General features: G+C 40.3%; 2 protein-coding genes across 3 annotated transcripts; both read right to left on the bottom strand.

Moving 5' to 3' along the window:
- Positions 1–3629: 3629 nt before the first annotated feature.
- LOC118851008 (trypsin-like) lies at positions 3630–14657 on the bottom strand. Its single transcript, XM_036760603.1, has 6 exons — positions 14556–14657; positions 9123–9141; positions 8670–8814; positions 6975–7222; positions 4962–5098; positions 3630–3779 (listed from the first exon to the last, which is right to left on the bottom strand). Exons 1-6 carry the CDS (start codon positions 14655–14657, stop codon positions 3630–3632), a joined length of 801 nt encoding a protein of 266 aa, XP_036616498.1.
- A 1685-nt stretch (positions 14658–16342) lies between these two features.
- On the bottom strand, positions 16343–20447 carry LOC118850557 (cationic trypsin-3-like). 2 transcript variants are annotated; one of them, XM_036760028.1, is made up of 6 exons: positions 20408–20447; positions 19105–19264; positions 18075–18077; positions 17737–17990; positions 17053–17189; positions 16343–16492 (listed from the first exon to the last, which is right to left on the bottom strand). In XM_036760028.1, exons 1-6 carry the CDS (start codon positions 20445–20447, stop codon positions 16343–16345), a joined length of 744 nt encoding a protein of 247 aa, XP_036615923.1. The 2 variants fall into 2 exon arrangements, with proteins under 2 accessions (XP_036615923.1, XP_036615924.1); XM_036760029.1 differs by lacking the exon at positions 18075–18077.
- Between the last annotated feature and the right edge of the window lie 1303 nt (positions 20448–21750).

Genomic DNA, 21750 nt, shown 5'->3' with positions numbered 1-21750 from the left:
AATGCTCACACTGAAAATTTAACAACCAGCCCTCCTGAGCAGGTTCAAATTAACTCCAATACACCCCAGCTTCCAGCACCAATATTTTATGAACAGAGGTCCTTCTGGCACAGGTGACATTACTAACTTTCTATACCATCTAGTGGTAGATCTGAGCAACTGCTAAGAAAAAATAGGTACTGCCCCAAATCAATTGTATTGTTATACCAATTATTATGTAAAAATATCACCAAATTTCTCTGCACTGTTTAAGGAAATCCTACAAGGATTCATTTTACAAGGCTAAAGGAAGTGATTTTAAGCCAAAATAACATGAAAATGGTAAAGAGATATGTTTGAAATAATGAATCCCATCATCAAGAATGTGTAAGGAAAGGGCAGAGAAATAATAATAATAATAATACCTGTAGTAAATTTTATAATAATTTGTACAAATCTACTAAAGTCTCACTCAACTGTCTCAGTAGGAAATGGAATTCTTGAAATCTGTGCTAACAGAACACAAACTATATCATATGTTCCCAATCAGAAAAATTGCAAGAATGGACTTGGCAATGATCTGTTAACTCTTCAGTTTAGATGACCCAGCATAGGTCATCAAGTGGTTGAGAGACACTTCTCTTTGGAATGGTGCCCCCCAGGAGAGGAATGAAGGCTTCTGGAAACTGTAAAGACCATCTCTTAAAGTATGGAGGGGCTACAACCTACGTGGAATAGTGCTCACACCAATGTCATCACAGACCCTCAACATACAGAAAAACTACAGAATCTCTGAGTTTGAATACAATGATATGAACCAAGAGCAGCCGCTGACAGAGCCCGAGATATAATGTGTGAAGGAGCCACACTGCCATTTTGACAAAGAAGAGGAAAATGCTTAGGACTAGCTAACATTACTCTAAACAAGTTAAGTTCCCGGTGGAGAATATTTTGATGTATTTGTGAAACTGATTAACTGAATGAAGGCATAGGAAACTTCAAAACCAATTTTGTTAATGAAGAAGGGTGATTCAGCAATTGCTAGTTCCCTGTTAATGTCCATTTGGGACTGTGGAAGTCTTAGGTACCAGAACCCAGGGCACCAAAAATGGAAGAATGGAATTTGCCAATGATGAAAAAAAAATACAGATTCTGCTGCCTGCTGCTGCATGCACACATAGTATGCGATAACCAGAGTAGCTACTGTATCAGAGGCCCCTGACACAACAGAAATGAGAAATTGCTGTAACTCAGTGGATAAGATAGTGTGCTAAGTATTGTAGCCAAGTATCAGTGGTGGGGAAATCAAGGAAACAAGTAGATACATCTATCTAGAGACCCCGTAAGAGACAAGAGAAATACCTTTAGAAAGAGAATATCATAGCAAAACAAAGGAGTTAAGAAAAAAAAAACAAACTACTAGAAGAGATAAATGCCAGAGTGAAAAGAACAATTAGAACTATTAACACAAAGTATTAGACTTAGCTATCCTCAAGTCTATAACAGGATTATAGCTTTAGAGTTGAAAGGGACCTTAGAACCCTCAAGTTTCACCTCCCTATTTTACAGATGAGTTAACTGAGGCACAGGGATTGTAAGTGACTTGCTCACTGTCACATAGCAAGTAAGCATCTGAGGTAGGTTTTCAACTCAGGTGTTTCTGACTTCAGGTCTAATGACCTAACTATGACCCACAAAGAATATAGAAGGAGAATAACAAGAGAGCAGAGAAAGGATCAGCACAAAGAGAGCACACATGTCACCTGTGACATTGTTTCTAGAGGGATTCTTAACTTGCGGTCTTTGAGCTTAAAAAAATTAATGCTGTGTTTCAGTATAATTCTTTCCTTCATAATTCTATGTATTTATTTTACTTTATGCATTTTGAAATATTATTCTCAGAAAGGATCTCTAGGCTTTATCAGATGGCTAAGGATCACACAGGAAAGATTATTAATTCATTCTCTAGGAATTCTTTAACAGAAGGGTGAAGAACTCATTTCCCCTTATTGGTCCAATAAAGATAGGACTTCCCTTAACTTGCACAGACACAGAACCCTCCCATCAATGGGGAAGCATATTAAAAACCACTTTTTTAGTTCAACTGAAAATACTAAGAAATCAATATTTCTCCAGTCCTTTCCAGGTTTAACCTTCTTTCTCTTAACATAATTCCTTTCCTTTAGAAAAGTGTGTAAAAAGCCAAGAATGAAAGCTAAGCCCCCAGAATATGGATTAATGGTGGTAACCAAACAGAAGAACTATTTCATGTCTATTTAAAACCATTGCTTTCCTCCTCTCCCTGAAGAGATTAGAGCTATGATCTATTTAGAGCAATACCTTCTTTTCCCCTTTCCTGAAGGATCAGAGGGAGGAAGTTTCTTTGATGATTTCAGGTCACCTGTGACCAGCTGTTAGAGAGCCCTGAGGGAGATGGTGAAATTGGGATGAGCAGTTTTAAAAGAAAGATGTTCCAGGATGGTTCCTGAAAAATCAAGTGACTTTCAGCTGAAGTTTTACGAGATGGAGGAAAATGTTAACCCCAAAGTATTTCCTCATATTGTGTTACATTTTCCTCACTCAGAATTCCTACAACTACTATTTCAAAAAATCTTTGTTTAGAGAGATGTCTGAGAATGTGAGTCCCATTTTTCTCTGTCTCTGTCTGTCTCTCTTAAAAATGCTTGGATTTGCAACAATGATAAATTAGTAAAAATTGTTTCTCATGGAACCTGTGCCTAAAGTATAGAGCACAGTATTAAAGTTTTTTTTTCTCTGATACTAGGTATAGCTCAGAAGAGATAATAGAATACACTTCATCATCAGATTCTACCCTGATGATGAGGCATTGGAAGAAGTCATAAGGAATGGAAGCTGCAATGGGTCTAATATTGCTTAGAGGCTTGGGGAAATCCTTGAGAGAGAAGGGGAGGGAGCCTCAAAGGGTCAGAGTGGGGCCACCTTCAAGGGAATGTTCTCTAAACTCTTTCCTTCTCAGGATCTAGATCTTCCTGTTTCTAAGTAGACATCACCATTAGAAGGTAGAGATACAGATCTCAAGGCTCTAGAAATCTTTCTACTCTAAGGGAAACAGACTCCATGATTTTCCCTCCTTCACTCTAATTGTTTTCCCCAGGACCTCATGCAGCCCTTTGTTTTGCAGCTTAGGCAACTCTGCATATTCCAGTTATGTGTTTTGGAGTTTTAGCCACTTGGACAACACATGTAAGCTCCACGATAGCAGGAACTGTGACTTGCTTAAATTTTGTTTCTCTAGGAGGAGGTAAGTACTATAAGTACTATAAGGTACTCAGCATGTGGTAGGAACTGGATGTTTGCCAAATGAATGAATGGATAGATGGATGAATACAAGAATAAATGGATAAGCGAGACATGTATTCAAGCATTCTTGTAATACAGGACTTGTAGCCTGCCCTTGGCTGTAGGTGAGGAGTGAGGGTCAGTCTTTGATCCCCCAGTGTTTCTTAGGAACTCGCAAGCGTCAATGCACAAACTTATTAATCAGAGACTCAGCACTAGCATGGGTCTTTATTGATATCCCATTTCAGCACAAAAGATAAAGCAATGTCAACGTGGCCTAGAGCAGCATTCGTAAGGTAGAACTGGAGAGATGGGAGGCTGAGGCAAAGTTAAAAGGAAGAAGTGACATTTTGGATCCATTCCCTGTATTTGTGAACTTTGGTAAAGAGCCCACCACTTCCCTGAAGAACACACCCATATGACATGGTCAAAATCCCATGGATCCGTCCATCACATATGGCTGGAACAGCTGAGATTTCCTGCCATTGAGAAAAAAAAGGAAGTCAATGAACATTTTTTAAAAGCTTAAGAATTCTGATCAATTCAAATATGAACCCTTATTCCCAGAGGAACAATGATGAAGCCTTCTACCCACCTCCTGGCAGAGGTGATGGACATTAAAATATGCAGAATGAGGCACGTTTCTAGACATGGACAATATGGGAATTTGTTTAGCTGAACTATGCTTTTTTTGTTATGAGAGTTTTGTTTTCCTTTTCTCCCTGCCATGGGGCTCATAGAAGGGAGAAAAATATATGCTTGATCATTTAAAAAAATTCATTTGAAAAATGAATTTTTTTTTAGTAAAAAGGAAAAACAAAAGAGGTTTGTTAAGCAGACCGGCACAATATAAAAAATTCAGACTTTAGAGTCAGACAACTTGCATTTGAATCTTGCCTCTCTCACTAGGTGACTATGGACAAGTCACTTCATGAGGGGGTTGGGCTAGATGACCTCTAAGGTCTCTTGTGAAGAAATGCAGCACCTTGCTGTTGTTCAGTTGTGTCTGATTCTGTAAAAATTATTTGTGAGGTTTTCTTGGCAAAGATACTGGAATGGTTTTTTGGTTGTTGTTGTTGTTTTCTTTTTAACCATTTCCTTCTCACTTTACAGATGTAGAACTGAGGCAATGAGGATTAAGTGACTTGCCCAGGGTCACACACTTAAGTAATTGTCTGAGGCTGGATTTGAACTCATAAAGATGAGTCTTCCTGATTCCAAGCCCAGTGCTCTATCTACTATACCACGTAGCTGTTCCTTAGCATCTTATGTTCCTATATTTAGGATTTCCAGTAGGAGAGCCCAGGGGTCTTAGAATTTATCCTCATTTCCATCTTTCTATCCGTGTCTCCTCCATCCCTCAGCAGGCATGCAAAGCAAAACCAAATGTACTTGAAGAGGAAACTGGGTCGCTCTGGGCCTGCTTTCTTAGATACCTCTCCCTCCCTAGTTTAGTACTTGAGATTCCAGTTCAGGGATAGGTATGGGGAAAGACTTTGTTGTTCAGTCCCTCATTCCCTGAACTCACTGCTCAAGGAGTTGGAGTAAAGAGTGGCATTTCTTTACCTGTTATTGTACTAACCACAGCTATAGCACCCTCATCCCTGTTCCTTTTGTTTTCTTTCTCTTCAGGGGCCATTACAGAGGAAGGGATGAGTTACCTGGCATGGACTTATGAAATCATCGTAGAATCCAACACACATTTTATTTGCTGACATTTTTTCTGGAAGCATTTTGGCACATTCCTCATCAGGGAGAATGTCATGGGTCACCCAGCTCAGGATATCGGGGTCACTTGCTACAGGGAAGAGGAGAGAGAAACTGAATCCTAGAGTTACTTCCACCAATAGAATCCAAATTATATGCTCTACTGCACCACCAGTTAGACCCCCAAAAAACTATACTACTCACCATCCTTTGAACATGGCCTGATTTCCTCCATTTGTGATGTTGCTTTCACTGTCCTCCATATCTACCCTCTACCCACATTTCCAGTTACTGAAATTCTACCTAATTTTGAGGTTCAGTTCAAATTCTACTTCCTCCATGAAGCCTTTCCTGATCTAGCCTGAAATGCACTCAATCTCTTCTAAACTTTTAATTTCACCTTGTCATTATCTTTTGCCTAGCATGTACTCTGGCATTTAAAATGCTACAGCCTGACCCCTTTCTGTCTTTCTTGTCTTCTTAAACTTTGCTCCCCTACATATAGTCTATGCTCCAGCTATTCTGAGCTACTTACTGGTCTTCGTACATGACATTCCATCTTCATTACTGGCCCTCCCTCATGCCTAGAATGCTTTCTCTTCCATTTCTGCCTCCTGGATTCCTTGGTTTTCTTGTTCTAAAATGTTTATAGCCACTCTCTTGGTGGTGGCCAAGAACTGGACATTGCAGGGATGCCCATCAATTGGGGAATGGCTGGACAAGTTGTGGCTGTGATTGTGATGGAATACTGCTGTCTTATAAGAAAGGATGAGCTGGCTGATTTTAGACCCAACTAGAGAGCTGATTATTAAATTTTCAGGGTAAGCATTTTTACTTCACAAACAGGCAAATATGACAAAGTGAGTGGTGATTTATTGTTTTGTTGGTTGTCTAGACTTAAGAAAGTAGTGGAAAAATGTTAATTATATTGATTAAACATAAAAGTGTGCCATGGTTTTTTTTTCCAGAAAGCTGCTTGTTAAACATTTATCAGCACACTCCTGGATTCTTTCCTGCTCCTCAGGAGAAGCACCTAGAATCTACCTCCACAAATACTTCAGTAAAAATAAATGCTCCTATTGTGAAATCTTGGCTAAATGCAACTATGACTCTAATTTGGATTCAGGTAAACCAACAGCAGAAATATGAATGGGTCCAGTACAGTGGGAATAAGGGTTTCCTATTTCCCCTTCTTTTTTCATTCAATTAAAAAAAGAAATCCCTTCATGGCTTCTTCCTTCCTCTTCCCCCTTCCCCAATTCAAAGCACTTTTTGGTTTACAAAGACCTTTGCTTACAACAACCTGCAAAACAAAGCTAGGCCAAGTATTATTTTACTTTTAAGAAAACTGAGTCTCAGAGAGGTTAAATGACTTGGCCGCTGTTTACAGTCACATCTGTTTGCCAGAATGTTGGCCCAGGACTACTTTGATACTGTTAATCACAGGACAATGAGACCTTTTCCCAAGAGGCTTTTAGAAAGTTGTGATAATGTTTACCAATACTCTGTGAAGTTTTCGATTGTTTGGTTTTTAAAATTAATGTTCTTGTAAATAAGCACACTTATGTTGTATATATACAAACACATATATAGTCATTAAAAAAAACTCAGAGAAACCAATCAGTCCACATACTCAACTAAAACTAATTTGATTTTTCTAATATTTTAAATTAACACTATCTCATCATTGATACGTAAAATATTTAGTGATAATCTAAGAACAAAATTGATGAATTGTGAGTTTTCTATTTTGCTTCCCACTATTGCTAATAAATGCCAGAGCAAGGGCTTCTGACTGCAAGTACAGCACCTTTTCTATTATACCAGTTTGATGGTTACAGTCTATGACCACAGCCATTTCAAGTTCTTGTGGGACCTCTTCTAGACATTTCCCCCTACTTGCTCCTTTAAGTTTCTAAGATATTCCAGTAATCCAAGTGGCTCCAGTGTTCCTCACAAGCACTTACAATTATTCAGTTGTGTCCAGATCCATCCAGGGATGAAACATCTTTTAGTTTCAGAAGGAGCAAGAGCCAGGGCCACAGTGCCCACATGTTTGTTGAGATGGGCAGGCTTATTTAATTTAATCAGCATGAGGTTGTTGTCCAGGTTTTTGAGGTTGAAGTCAGGGTGTTTGATGCTAACTGAGCAATTCCGGATCTGCTGTCTCTTTTCCTTTACATTGGGTTGAAGAACTCCCAGCCTGATCTCAGATCTTTGAGAAAGGGAACAAATAAAGGGAAGGGTTAGAGCAGAGAAGAGGTAAAAGAGGTCTTGAAAACATGAATTAATCATCCCCAGACACCCTCAAACCATCCAATGCTGAATGCAGCTCAGGACTCCTCGTTTCCACAATCACTTCTATTATTTAAAGCTCCTTCCTACTATGGCAATAAGAGTAGAGAACATATCTCATTAATCTGCACCCTGTTATGTATTCTCTTTCCCCAGTTCATACCATAGCATTTGGGCATATTTGGAGGCAGTATGATATAATGAGAAGAGAAGGAAGTAAGGAGATAGCTTTTCATCTCAATTTGATCACTACCTTTCTGATAATGAGAGCTGTCCCAAAGGGCAATGTGCTGCCTAGAAAGATAATGAGTTCCTTATTGCTGAAGGTCTTCTACTGGCATCTGAATGGTCAGTTTGGTAGGGAAGTTGTAAAGGGGATCCTTGTCTATAATAGGGATACCTACGGAAGGGACCTCAGAGATCTCTTCCATCAGTGAGGGTCTGTGAACTAGCTAAGTGACACAGATCAAGTCCTCTTAACTCTGTTTCAGTTTCTTTGTACATTAAATGGTGGGATTGGAATAAATCTTTAAGGCTTTTAAAAGTACTGTGACTATGATTCTTTTAAGTGCCTACCTTGATTTTATTTCTTTTGCCTCCTCCATAGGACTGACAGTCATTCCAGAAACATGATAGGTGTTTAATAAGTATAGCCAGTCCTCAACATTTACATGGTTAATTTTCATGACTTTAAACATTTGGATGATTTTATTAGTAACCACATTTTTACTTTCGAGCTGGCAACCTCACACATTTGGGGCTTTGCACAGCAGAGAAAAAGTGAGAGGCACGATGTGTGTATTTTCAGCAATTTCTAATGATACATTCCAGTTTTTGGTGGTCACAGGAAACTAACCCCCTATTTCCCCATGGGTTCAATGTATAAACCTTTAAGTTTTTGCCATGCACCATTTTCTAGGAATGTCACCCCCTCAAAAGTTGAGGATTGACTGTATGTGCTGAGGTTGATTGACTTGAACATCCATTCACTGAAAAACCAGCTACAAAAGAGCCCAGAAACCCCCTAGAAACTCACTGAAGAATTCAGGAAGATGTCAATCACACTGATCCTTGGGTATTACAAAAATCCATTTGAGCCCAAGAGAAAGCTAAGCTGTTGACTATGAAACATAGTCTCATAGAAATTTCTCTCTCTATATATTTCCTTTTCTACATTCCTAGTCCTAGACTGTACTCATAACTGCTGCGAATGTGATGTTAACCATAGAGGCATACCATACTAGACTAGAAGGTCCTTTATGGTTCTAGACCAACTTTGTCATTGTATAGGTAAAGTGATCTACCCATGCCTCCCTAGTTTTAAGGTTTAGAAGACTGTTAGGAACAAATATGCCATCATCACTCACGGTATGTTGCAGTGAGCTGCTGTTATCACCCACTGGGAGAGAATCAGAGTCCCCATGCAGAATGGGGAACTGGATTTCAGGTAGGCCATATAGGGGATTGTAGTATCATCATAATTCCTTTCCAGGGAAGCCAAGGTCTGATCAGCTGGTTAGTGTGCAGAGATAGAGACACAAAGAGGCAAAGAAACAGAAAAAGGTGAGATTTCAGAATGGTCACAGACAGTAGGCCTTTTATCACTTCCTTCCTAACATCCTTTTCTGTGAGGTTTCCCTGCCCTACAGCAGGAAGGAACATCTAACCAGAGAGAAGGGGGAAGGAGACTTTCCTTTGAAAGACACAAGTTCAACAATTTTTTAGGAAGGATCCCAGGAAAGAGATCCTCTACAATGCATTTGGCTTAGCTTGGAAACAGGTAACTGAAAGATCCTGAGAGGATACAGGCAATGACTTACATTGAAGCAAGAGATTGATCTCAGGGGAAGGTTATGGGGTTCAGTGACTTCCAGCTCCCATCACCCCCTCTACTACAATTCCTGAAACCTCTTAAGCCCTCTTGCTTCATCAGTATTTAGCTCTGGTTAGCTACTATCGACAATCTTTCTTGCCAAGTTTTCTTCCTCCTTTTTTCCTCCCCAGAGGCCCCTGACCTTTCTTGAAAAAGGAAACCCACAGATTCTCACCAGTGGCTGTCAGGAGAACAAAGAAGAGAAAGCATTTCATAGTGAAGTTCAGGTGGTATTCCAGTAATGAGGCCAGAAGTGAACTACTACTATTAATCCTGATTTAATTTCTAGGTCAGGGGCATTTGGCAACTATAGGGATGGGTAGGGAGGTTTCTTCTTGCTATAGCCTGAATAAAAAGGATGATCAAGGACCTTGTGGAAATCTTGGAGATATTTGCCTTTCTCAAGGTCTACTTCCACAAAGAAACATTTGTTTGTTTCCTTTAAAGGACAATAGAAGTAAGGAAACAGACTGGCTCAGTGTCTCACCATCTCACTCATATTTCTTTACTCTAGAAATCTCCTGCTTTCTCCAGATCTCCTGTCCCTCTGGAGGAGTAGGAGAAAAGAAGATTTGTATTCAGTGTTCAAAGGTTTTCCCTCCTTCACCAGCATTCTGTAACTTACTTTATGACATGTACCTATTCTCTATGTCATAATGGTCTTCCCCCTTCTCACCATGAGTTTTAACTTATTTCTTCTATGTGACCACTCCCTTCATTTTGACTATACACCTCTGCCCCTCTCCCATGCCATGAAATGGGTACCTGCCCTCTGGAAAACTCTTTTCTTCAGCACCCATTTTGATGACAGGTTGAGAGGCTATAAGAACACAATGCATTTAGTCAAAAGTAGTTAGCATTTGCTCTAATTGCTGCATGAACACCAAGATCACTGTGTGCAAGTGTGGTTTTTTTGAATGCCTATAGAAACAAACCCATAATGCACCAAATACACATATGCTTCTTGTTACAGAGAAAAAAATATATTCGTAACATATTTGGGCAATTATTTACTGATTAAAGTGCCAGTGAAGAATTTTTAGCATGAACCTCTCAGAGCATTTTCTTATGAACACCCAAGGGGTTCACAAACCACTAAATGCTGGGCCATTGCCAGTCATCTTGACTCTTGTCTTTCCATTGGACTCCAAGGTCTCTGAAAGAGACAGTGAGGTTGATGACTTTGTGCAGCTCTGCCTCACTTAAATCCAATTCATGTGCCAGTCAATTCATCACCATTGTGATGTCATTGGTCCTCCCTGATAATGAAGGACAAACCACAAACCATCAAACAGGAATCAATAAGCCTTTGAAGTCTCTTCCAATTTTGAAATTCTATAATTCTGTGATTAACCATTTCAAGCACAGAGACAACTTATTACCAACTTATTAAACTTTTCAGAGTTTTTAGCACTATTATTTGTAATAGCAATTTAGATTTGAAGATCTTCCCGACCCATTAATAGACCATGTGACCTGCTTATGTCACAGGAAGCATAAGGCACATGTGGTGGGAGCTTCCTGACAGGAAAAGGAAGCTATGTCACAGGAAATGGAGAGAGAGAGAGAGAAAGAGAGAGAGATGTTATGGCTGCTTATGGCTGTTGCGATGGTTACAGCTGAACAGACTGACTTAGCTGTACTGTGAGTTTGTTTTTGGGAAGACCCCAGCAGGGGGTCAGAGAAGTTTTGGGATGGCCAGGCTCCATGTTGTGATATTGTGTTTTAAGTTCCTTGCTGTTATGATAAAGTGGGCTAACTCTCTGTAGGAACTGAACATTTGGTTATGGGATGTAGTTCTCTGGTGTCTGAATAAATGTTATACTTCTTCTACCTTCTTTATGGAGAGTCTCTCATACTTTGCAATACAGAACTACATAGGCATATTCATGATTATTGTTGATGTTGTGTTTATGGCCTTACTGGTACACTATTTCACAAAACTTGAGCCTGAAGAAATTATTGTCTACACATGTCCCTGTTCTCATGGAGAGTACATTCTAATGAGAGAGACTATGAATAAAGTTCTAGCTCCGTAGAGTATGTAATCTGAAAAGAGAAGGGATTGACAATTGGGGAGGAGGAACCCAGAAAGGCCTGCTACAGAAGGTGGGATTTGATCTAAATCTTGAAGAAAGCCAAGGAAATTAAGAAGCAGAGATAAGGGCTTACATCAAGACAGTCACAAGGTGTGGCCAGCGCAAAAGCAGGAGATGTAGCAGTACCTCTTTGTCTTTTGGCCTTGCTTAGATTGGAACACTGGCCTGTGTGTCCTAACATTGTCTTATACTTTGAAGGAGAGGGGGAGCTAGAGTTGCTTTTAAATGTGCTACTTTATGACAGATCAAAGGCACATTTGAATATACCAGTCATGAATGAGCTACACACCCAGGGGATGGCAAAATTCCTTTGTTTATTAATGATTGAATCTAATAGACTTATTGGTTATTCCAGCTGTTTTTGTCTCTTAGTCAATAAATATTTATCAAGTGCCTACCATGTGCCAGGAACTATGGATACAAAAAGAGACAAAGGACAATTTTTGTTCTGGAGGAGCTAAAAACCTAATGGGGGAGACAATAAGCAAATGAACACAGTCAAACAAGCTATATACATGATAAATTGGAAGTAAATAAGAGAGAGAAGGCACTGGCATTAAGAGGGGTTGGGAAAGGCTTGCTGTAGAAGATGAGATTTTTAGTTGGGACTTAAAGAAAGCAAGTAGGTGGCAATGAGGAGGGAAAGTATTTCAGTATGGGGGCCAGCCACAGAAAATACCCAGAACTGAGAGATGGAATGTCTTCTTGGTAGACTAGGCAGGAGGTCAGTGTTACTGGACCAAAGAGTATGTGGCAAGGTGTAAGGTGTAAGAAGAATGGAAAAGTAGTAATGTGGTTTGGGGTGCTGGGAACCCTGACGACACAGTTTGCGGTTCCTGGGAATCTTGAAATGTAAGGGTCTGCCTGGGAAGAATTCAACCACTCAAGCCTTCTTTCAGTTAAAGTAATGAGGTTTATTATAACCTTGCCCACAATAAAGTGGGCAAGATTTCTAGTAAATCTGCAACTTGATGGGTGTGTGATTGATACTTATACACAAAAAAGGGAAAAGGGGTCAGTGAGAAGACCTTAATGGGATTAAGGGGTGGTAAGTAGTCTGGAGTAGGCCAGGTGAAGACAATGAAAGGAGTTAAGTGGTCTAAGAGCCACAGCAAAAGGGCTGTTAAAAAAGGGCTGATCATTGAGTATCTAGGTGGGCTGGGCTGGGCCAGATGCCTCAGGCAAAGTGCCAGTGTGGGTAAAGTTCAGGGAGTGAATTGCTTTCCAAGATGTGGTCTTTTTCTTTTAGGAGTCCAGGTCTCTTCACCGCATCATTAGGAGAGGGCTAGGTCATGAAGGGCTTTGAATGACAAACAGAGCATTTTGTATTTATTCCTGGATGCTACGAAGAACCACTGGAATTTATTGAGGGGGTCGAGTTATGGTTGTTCATCCTTCTTTCTCAAAGAGGACCAATGGCATCACAAGGATAATGTCTTGACCTGAACAAGAATTGGATTTGAGTGAGGCAGAGCAGCTCTCTCCCCCAGAATCATTGGAGTGTAGTGGCAAGACAGAAGTCAAGGCGACTGATCTGGCAATGGCCTGGGGTAAGTGTGTAGGGAGCAGGCTGGTGTGACATGATCAGATCTGAGCTTTTGGAAAGTCATTTTAGTAACTGAATGGAGGTTGGGTTGGAGTGGGGAGAGACTTGAGGCAGGAAGACCCTACTAGCAGATTATTACAATAGTTCAGGTGCAAGGTGATAAGGATCCACACCCTTGGCAGTGTCAGAAGGGGGTGTATTCAAGAGATATTGCAAAGCTGCAATTGATAGGTCTTGACAACAGATTGGATATAGAGGGTGAGAGAGAGTGAGGAATCCAGGATGATTCCTAGGTTGCAAACATGAGGTATGGCATTGCCTCCTACAGTAAGAGGGAAATTAGGAGTTGAGGAGGGATTAGGGAAATAGATGGGCAGCTAGGCAGCCCAGTGGATACTGTGCCACCCCTGGAGTCAGGAAGATCTGAATTTAAAGTCAGCCTCAGACACTATCTGTGTGACACTGAGACAAGTCCCTTAACCCTGTTTGCCTGTTTCTTCCTCTGTAAAATGAGCTGGAGAAGGAAATGGTAAAGCACTCCAGTATTTTGGCCAAGAAAACCCCATAAAGAATCATAAATAGTTGAACTAAAAATGACTAAACCACAACAACAAATAGAGAGAGAGATATTAAGTTCTGTTTCAGACATGTTGAGTTTGGGAAGGATAGGTAGATTTGAGAAATCATGGGAGCTGATGAGGTCACCTCTTCTTTATTACTTGTTCCTCCACTCCATCATGGAAGTCACTCTGGCTCTCCAAATCAGGTAGCTCTCATTGACTGACTAACAATAGGTTCCAGGCCAAGCCCTACTTGGTCATTGTTGGGCCCAAATTGGCTCAGAATGAATGGAAATAGCAATTGTTTCAGTTTTGGCCAGAAACCCAGAGGCTCTTCCCCTCCCAGATCTTTTTTTTTTCCCAAGAGATCATTCTTTGCTTCATTTCTTATTAAGCTTTAATCAGTGAATAAATGTTGCCTCAGTCAGCTTGAAAAGGCCAAGGTTCCCCACTGCATCCTGGGCCATCTACAATTGTCCTATTTTATATATGGCCACTGGACCCAGATGGCTCCAGAGGTGAAAGTGAGCCCTCCCTCCCTCAAATCCCATTCACTTGCATGTCATGGTATCATCTCCTTGATGTCATGGAAGTCTTCCTGTCCCCTTTGAGAAGGAAGGACAAAACACAGCACCAACAGTAGTAATCTGATTAGACCGAATCAGGTTCCTTCCCCTGACTACCTCAGCTTCTTGTATATGAAACTGTGATCTTCTTTCACATGGAGCTTTTCAAAAAATAGATGTAAAATTTAAAATGATAAAAAATTCTTGTTCTTGTATATCTCTTCTGAGCCTCTTTCACTGTCCTCTGTGTATTTCAAAATGTTTTGATTAATGTTCTTTTCCCCACATTTCTTTCAGATGAATTGCCATCTAACCACAATTTTCCAGTGTTGTACTTGTGAAATTTAATTTTAAACCAATGTTTAGGAATTTTAATTTATCTCTATTCCGATGTTCACTATCCCATTGTACTAAGTTTATATCATTGTTCTAGTCCCTTAAGAAAGTTTTTGGTTTCTGATGGTCTTATCCAATGTATCAGCTACGTCATTTGAAAATTCATCAGCATGCCATTTGCATCTCTATCCATCACTGATAAAAATCTGAACTACACAATACCGAGGGCAAGCCTCTGCCATTTGAGTTGACATAAATCCATTAATGACTAACCTTTTGGGATGATTGGTCATTGAGCCAGCTCTGATTTCCTCTAAGAGTCTTGACGATACTGCTTCTCTTCATCTTGTCTACAAGGACAGTATGAGAAACCATGATATGAGTGGGACTTTAAAAAAGAAACTTGGAGAGGAAGGATAGAAGAATAGTGAACAGCCCCTGAAGGCTTTTAACTCCATAGTCTGCTGATAGTTCATCTAGCTTGACTGTTAAGAAGTAATCACTTACTCTAGCCATATGAAAGAAGAAAGGGAGGGCTCATTAAGGTCATTTATCTTCCATTCTCTTTGTGACCTTGAAATCTAAGTCCTGTCAAAGTGGTCCTGTCAAAATGCTTCTGGGCACATCTGTGTCTATGTGTATGTGTGTGTGCGGGCAGGGTGGAGGTGAGGGGGAACAGGAAGGAAATACTAAAAGAAAAGGGTGGAGAGAGTTGAGATTTCAGTAACTGTCCAGATGCTATTCCAGTGTTCTAGAATGCTCTTTTTGTACCTTTTGCTTTTCAAATTCAATAAATGTTCTTTAATATAAGCAGGATGTCTCAAATGTTTTTCAGTCTTTTCTGACTCTTTGTGACCCCATTTGGGGTTTTCTTGGCAAAAATACTGGAGTGTTTTGCCATTTCCCTCTCCAGCTCATTTTACAAATGAGGGAATGAAAACAAATAGGGTGAAGTAACTTGCCCAAGGTCTCACAGCTAGTCTGAGGCCAGATTTGAACTCAGGAAGAAGAGTCTTCCTGACTCCAGGTCCAGTACTCTATCCATTACACCACCTAGCTGCCCTTGTCTCAAAAGTGTTAGTGCAGTTTTGAGCTGTTAAAAGCTTAAGTAAGAAAGAAAATACTTTCAGGATTATGCTTATGTGGGGAAAACACTTCATATTCTGTGGGAGGGGTCTAAAATCTTTGATAACTGATGAATTATTGTTGGTAATTATTCATAACATTAGAATAGATGGGAAGTCCAGGGGAGGCAGTAGAAGGAAAAATTAGGGGATATAGGAATTATTGTTCTTTTGCTCATATACCCAGGAAAGAGCTGCCGGCTTAGGTTGGAAGTTGTCAGAGATGATCATACTTTCAGACTAGCTTAATCTAGTAGGTGTCAGAATGGAGTTCAGATATTGGGGTACACATCTTGTTTGGGTTTAGGATCAGACTTGTGATTTCATTGGTTCAATGAACTGCTAATGAGAAAACTCCCTCTACTAATGAAAATTGGCACCTGTTTTGCAGCTTACAGTATTACAAAATTGGAGGTGGGGTACAGAAGTGTTAAATATCCAGAATTACTTTGCTAATGTGTCAGAGACAGGACTTGAACCCTGATCCTTGTGATTTCTCAGCTAGCTACCTATCCAACAAACAATGTTGTCTTTCACGGATATTGTACTCTAGGTAAATGTTTAGCTCTTTTGTAAAACAATTTGTTCTATGTGTGGAGTCACAATTCTTTTACAATCAATTTTGAAGATTAGAGAGGTTACTAAGGAATTCCGGCGGAAGAGTGATTGAAAGTAGAAGATGACCTCTCTCCATTGGAGAGGGTTCCAAAAATGTAGAATGTTAGGGTAAGCTCTATGCTTACCCAGCCCATATACCATATCAGCATTAGGAAAGAGTAGGTATCCTGGGGTAAGCACTCAAATGGGACAAGATACAGGACAAAAGTCTTTATTTAGATACAATTTCTCCACTTGTGGCTAGTAGATGTAGTACTCTATTATGTTCTTTAGTTGTAAGAGCAGTAGGTCAGAGAAAAGGGCCATGCAGGAAGCAGCTTAGTTGCTGGCAATGGTCTCCTCAATCCAATCCACATAGTTGCAGACCTTGGTGTAGACACCAGGTTTGCCTTTCTGGGCACAGCCATAACCCCAGGAGACAATTCCTTGGAGTTCTCCATTGCAGACCACAGGGCTACCAGAGTCACCCTGGAATTGGAAAGTAGAATGGGTCAGAGTTTTCCTTTGGCCCACAACAGGGAATGGCGACCAGAGCCAGACATATTGCCCAGGCAGGTCCATAATGCACATTTAGTTTGCATTCATTCCTGAATAATGCTTTCCTGGGAATCTAGCCTTCTCTTTATTTCACCTTTCCCTTCCCACTTCAATGCCTCCTAGCTCCTTCTCCTCATCTTGTCTGTGCCCTCAAGAAGCAGAACAGAGGTAGAGAACATAAAGGTGAGGTTGGCTTAAAGGTCATTTTGGCCATCCCATCTTTTTCTCCAAAGTCTCCCATCCACAATATTCTTCCCTAAGATGCCTGAATTAGTGCAAGCACAAAGTCTGTGTCATATCTGATCACTACAATCATACAGCTATTTTAGAAGGAAAATATTTTGTGTTCCCAGTCTCCAAGGCATCTTCCTATCTCATTCCATCCAGGAGCTCAAACTCAGGAAGTTTTTCCAGTTCCAACTCTCCTAGATTAGTTGAAATATGGGAAAGAGGGAAAGAATGGTTCTGAACTGAGTGGAACAGAAACTGACCTGGCAGGAATCCTTTCCACCCTCCAGATAGCCTACACAGATCATGTTGCTGGTGATCCGTCCAGGGTAGGCACTGTGGCAGGAGCTGTCAGAAAGCACGGGGGCCTCCAGACACTGAAGCAGCTCTGAGTAGTCGGCTGTTTGGAACAAAGATGATCATGATTATATATTCTCTGTGGTACCTTTGGAAGTTCTTCATCAAATAGGTTTTCTCTTCCTTCTCTGGCACTTTGTAAGATCCTTCAATTTGAGATAATGACTGATTCAACCTTGACTGATGTTGGTCTCAGATCATATGGTCACAAGCAAGAAGGGGTTTGATAGGTTCTGATAACCCTAAGTCCCTTAATGATACTAGCTCCATGAAAAGATTATGACCCTAAGAAGACAGCATCATTTAAGTTCCTAACTCCTCCCTCCATGTCTAGAAACTAATCAGTCAAATATTAAGGAACCTCTTTCACCCTCCTCCAGGCAGCCTTGCCCTTGCTAAGGTTCATACTTGCATGGTGCAAACCTAAATCTTTTCCATATTTCTGGCCCTTCTATCTAGCCCTTATGTAATTCACTGCAACCCAATAGAGAATCCTGGAAACAAGAGGTGTTTATATGTATGGGGGTGGGGAGGTGAGAGGTGGACTTTTTGACTTCTGATGCTCTTTTCCAACTCCATGAGTCACTCACCACCAGAACTTGCAGTGTTGCCCCAGCCAGAGATGAGACATGAAGTGCCAGTAGCAGCACAGGATTCGGGCAGGGAGATGGCAGACACTCGAGAGTTGATGGTGGCAGGTGTTTTCAGTTTAATCAGCATGATGTCATTGTTGAACGTGAGAGAATTGTATTTAGGATGGCGGATTGCTTTAGCTGCATCAATGAACTGCTCATTGCCTTCTTCAACTTCAATATTGTGCTTTCCCAGTCGCACCTGGATTCGGCTGGATGGACAAAGAACAGCACCCTTAAGCAACCTGCTCTCCATGTTTTTCCCTCTATATCTCACCACAGTCAGCAGTTACCACCTCCTCTACATTCAGATTGGCCCCATTCTCTCTTTTCCACATATCAACTGCGTTCCTTTCATTGATTACTCCTGCCAGTCTAAGTCAAATTTAGCTGGGTATTTCTCAGGTCAAATATAGTGAAATTACTACCACCTCTTTCCCTAGATGAAGTCCTGCCCTCACACTTTCCTTCCACAAACAGTTACCCAGTCAGAATGCTTAGCCAGGCGGGGTGCATACTAGGAATGTGGAGGAAGGGGGAGGGGGAGACAGAGAGAGAGGGGGGGGGAGAGAGAGAGAGAGAGAGAGACAGAAACAGAGAGAGAGAGAGAGAGAGAGAGAGAGGGGGGGGAGGAGAGGGAGAGAGAGAGAGGGGGGGGGGGGAGGAGAGGGAGAGAGAGGGAGAGAGAGGGAGAGAGAGGCAGAGGGAGAGAGAGGAAAGAGCTCCATTAAAGTTCCCAACCAAGGGTGCAACATTCATTTAAACTCTCCTAAATTCACCATGATCCACACTTTCTTCCAAAATAGAGACTTTAATGTCTGAGTTGAGAATGGGGGCTAGAGTACTAACATTCTATTCAGCTCTCTATTCCCTTCCCTACCAAACACACAAAATTGACTAAGATCCTACATGAATAATCTCTTGGGAAATATCCAAGGATTTAAAATTTCTTTTTTCATCTGACCTGAGAGCCAAGAAAGCAGGATCAGGGAGGCAATTATAATTGTTGAGTTTTCCTTTTCATATAGATAGTTTCATCTGCCTCTAGTGTCCAAAGGCTCTGAGAGATTCTCACAGGTAATTTCTTTGCTCATTTGATCTTTACCTCTTTTCTTTCTACACACACACACACACACACACACACACACACACACACACTCCATCGATAGCCACTTCAGCTTTGGAAGACAAGTACCCTTGAATAAATTCCCCAGTTTATCTACCTGTCCTACCTGGAGATTCTTCTGAGATTTCTCAGCCCTGAGTGGAATTTGTGGGCTTGGTCTTAGCACTGAGCTTGCCTTAGATGTATTAGTTACTTATGACTTGTGGCAATGAGCAGCTGAGATCACCCACTCTGAATTGATGAGAGAACCACCACAGAAATGGTAGCCAGAGTTCAGAGACACCTGGTAGGGGAGGGAGTAAGCAGCACACGTGTAGCCTCCAACAATCTTGTCATTATCATCACCAGTGGGGTAAGCAACTAGGGAAGGAATGAGACAGGAATTTCCAGTGTGACTGGACCTCCTGAAATTTCAGCTCTTCCAGAATGTCTTCAAGGTTGATCAGACAAACATGGTTTTTCCCATTCGTTATAATTCTTCTGTACAACACGACTAATGTGAAAAGGCGTTTAATAGGAATGTATATATAGAGCCTATATCAGATTGCCTGCCATCTTGGGGAGGTAGGCAGGAGGAAGAGAAAATTTAAAACTTATGGAAGTGAGTGTTGAAAACTAAAAATAAATAAATTAAAAAAAAAAAACAAAGATTGGTCAGAGAAAAACTGACAATATTGCTTTTCCCCTAGAGAAACAGTATAGTATAATGGAAAGAGCATTGACTTTATATCCAGCAGACATATTCAAGTCTGATGCTTTTATCCTGTATGATCATGGTCAAGTCATTTTATATTCCTGGATCTCTGTTTCCTAATTTGTAATATTAGAGACTCTGTTATAACTTTTAGACTTCAAACCTGTGATCCATATATGACTACAAAAGGAAATCTCTTGCCTATTGTCCATGAGCACTTTTATTCATATACTTATTTAATACTCACAAACCTTTTACCATGTACATGATTTAAAGAACTCACTGTTCATTCATGTTTATCATTTTGGCAAGACCCACTGAACCAGATACTTGTGGATACGTAACCGAATCAATATCCCTTACATGTTATTGATTCCTGAGTGAAGGGACTGAGTAGATAGATTTATCTTTTTGAAAACCTCAGCACAGAAGCCATGCAAATGAATTCTTGGTAAAAACCTGTTTTGAAAAAGATGCTGATAGGTGTGATAGGCACATTATGATTTCTTCCTTCATAAAATATTCTCTATACCTATACGCCTCTTTCCTATTCTTAAAGGTCAGTTCAAGTATCTTCTCTTGCTTTGGTTTAGCAGAAGTAGCTTGAAGCACACGATTTGCCTTTTAGTCACATGCTGTCTTCCATTCTTTCCTTTTATTTCCCTGTATTAGCATCATTTCTTCAGTTACATTATTATTTTTGTAAACATGGATTTTAAGTTCCTCATTTTTTCTTTTTTGTTCCTTGCAGTATCTAGGACACTGAGAAAACTCAATAAGCACTTGTTGATCGGACAAGAGAAACTTACCAGCATCCCCCAGGAGGGCAAGGAAGATGATGGCCTTCATGGTTGTCCTAGGGATCTAGGGCCAGGAAGAAGAATCCAGGATTTTCAACCACTCCTATTTATCCCCCAAGACTTGGCATTCAAGACTTCCAGAGAACCGGAAGAGTGACTCAAGGGAAAATTTAGAAATCCGAATTTAGAATTCTATTCTACCGAGTTTGGAAGATAATCAAACATTGAAATTAATTGATAACCCTTTCCTTATTAGTCAGAAAGTTCCAGGAATACAAGTATATCCACCTGAGTCAGGTTTCCTCGCATAGCAGAAAGCTCAGATTAGGTCACAAGGTAGAGTTCCAGGTGTCCTTCATCCCACACAATATCAATAATCATTTGACTATCTCAATCCTTTGGTTTCTAAGTCGTTCTATTACCCATATTTCCTCTGTAATGAACCTCTCCCACGCCCATCTTCAATTATGTGCATCTGACATGAGCTCCATTTTGTGTGATATAATGGATCTATGCATATAATTTTTGGATGTATACATAATTCACACTTAAAGGCATGGAATTTTGTCAACATGGATATTTCTTCCAGAGACTTGAACCCTAAGATAATTTAATAGGGAAATGTTAACAATTTATCTCAATTTTTAGCAGTGTGTTGGATAAAATATCTCATTTTTTTGTGGAAAAAAAGTTATGTGGTCTAGATAATAAATTGATTTAGAAGTGAGAGAATGGCTAAACTCAAAGAGTAGTCAGTGACAGTTCATTGTCAATTTAGAAAGACATCATCAACAGAGTGGTGGAAGAATCTGTGCTTGGCCTTTTGCTATTTAATTTTTTTTATTAATGACAAGTAAAAGCATAGATTATGTGCATATAAGATATGCAGTTAAGAGAGAGTTGAGGGGGATTTTTAACACTGGATTATGCAGTTAATAATTTTGACAAACTCAAACATTGGGCTGAATGAAAGTTTCCTAATTAGGTTAAAAAATTGTTACACAGGTACTAAAGGAATCAAGTATCGAACTTAGTCTGTATGAAGAGGACTGGGATATTTAAATGCAGTTAATGAGTGAACACAGTATGATATTTCAGCCAGGAAAGGAAACCAAAACAAACCAAAACAAAAAGAATTCAGTCTTACCCTCCATTTAGAAAGGCATGGCTTCTGGGAATGAGGACATCGCTTTGCTCTTATATTGTGCCCTGGTCAGACCACAGCTGAAGTTTTGCAGCCAGTTCTGGATACCAGAGTTTAGCCTTGGGTCTTTGTTACATGAAGACTGGTTGAAAGAAATGGTAATATTTAGCCCAGAAAAGAAGACTTGGGGAACATGATAGCTGTCTTC

This window comes from Trichosurus vulpecula, chromosome 5, assembly GCF_011100635.1.
Source record: "Trichosurus vulpecula isolate mTriVul1 chromosome 5, mTriVul1.pri, whole genome shotgun sequence".
Classification (NCBI taxonomy): Eukaryota; Metazoa; Chordata; class Mammalia; order Diprotodontia; family Phalangeridae; genus Trichosurus; species Trichosurus vulpecula.
Note: the sequence above shows the minus strand (reverse complement) of the source record. Positions and strands in the feature narration are given on the sequence as shown.

What these genes read in the sequence shown, in the direction of transcription:
- LOC118851008 (XM_036760603.1), bottom strand. Translation starts at nt 14,657, where the DNA reads ATGGTTTCTCATACTGTCCTTGTAGACAAGATGAAGAGAAGCAGTATC. An exon ending in GCAGCTCACTGCAACATACC is followed by an intron (nt 7,223 to 8,669) that starts GTGAGTGATGAT and finishes CCTTTCTCAAAG; the next exon opens with ATCTGAGATCAGGCTGGGAG. An exon ending in ATTTCATAAGTCCATGCCAG is followed by an intron (nt 3,780 to 4,961) that starts GTAACTCATCCC and finishes TCTCAATGGCAG; the next exon opens with GAAATCTCAGCTGTTCCAGC.
- LOC118850557 (XM_036760028.1), bottom strand. Translation starts at nt 20,447, where the DNA reads ATGAAGGCCATCATCTTCCTTGCCCTCCTGGGGGATGCTG. An exon ending in TGCCCTCCTGGGGGATGCTG is followed by an intron (nt 19,265 to 20,407) that starts GTAAGTTTCTCT and finishes TTCCTTCCCTAG; the next exon opens with TTGCTTACCCCACTGGTGAT. An exon ending in GTGGAAAGGATTCCTGCCAG is followed by an intron (nt 16,493 to 17,052) that starts GTCAGTTTCTGT and finishes TTCCAATTCCAG; the next exon opens with GGTGACTCTGGTAGCCCTGT.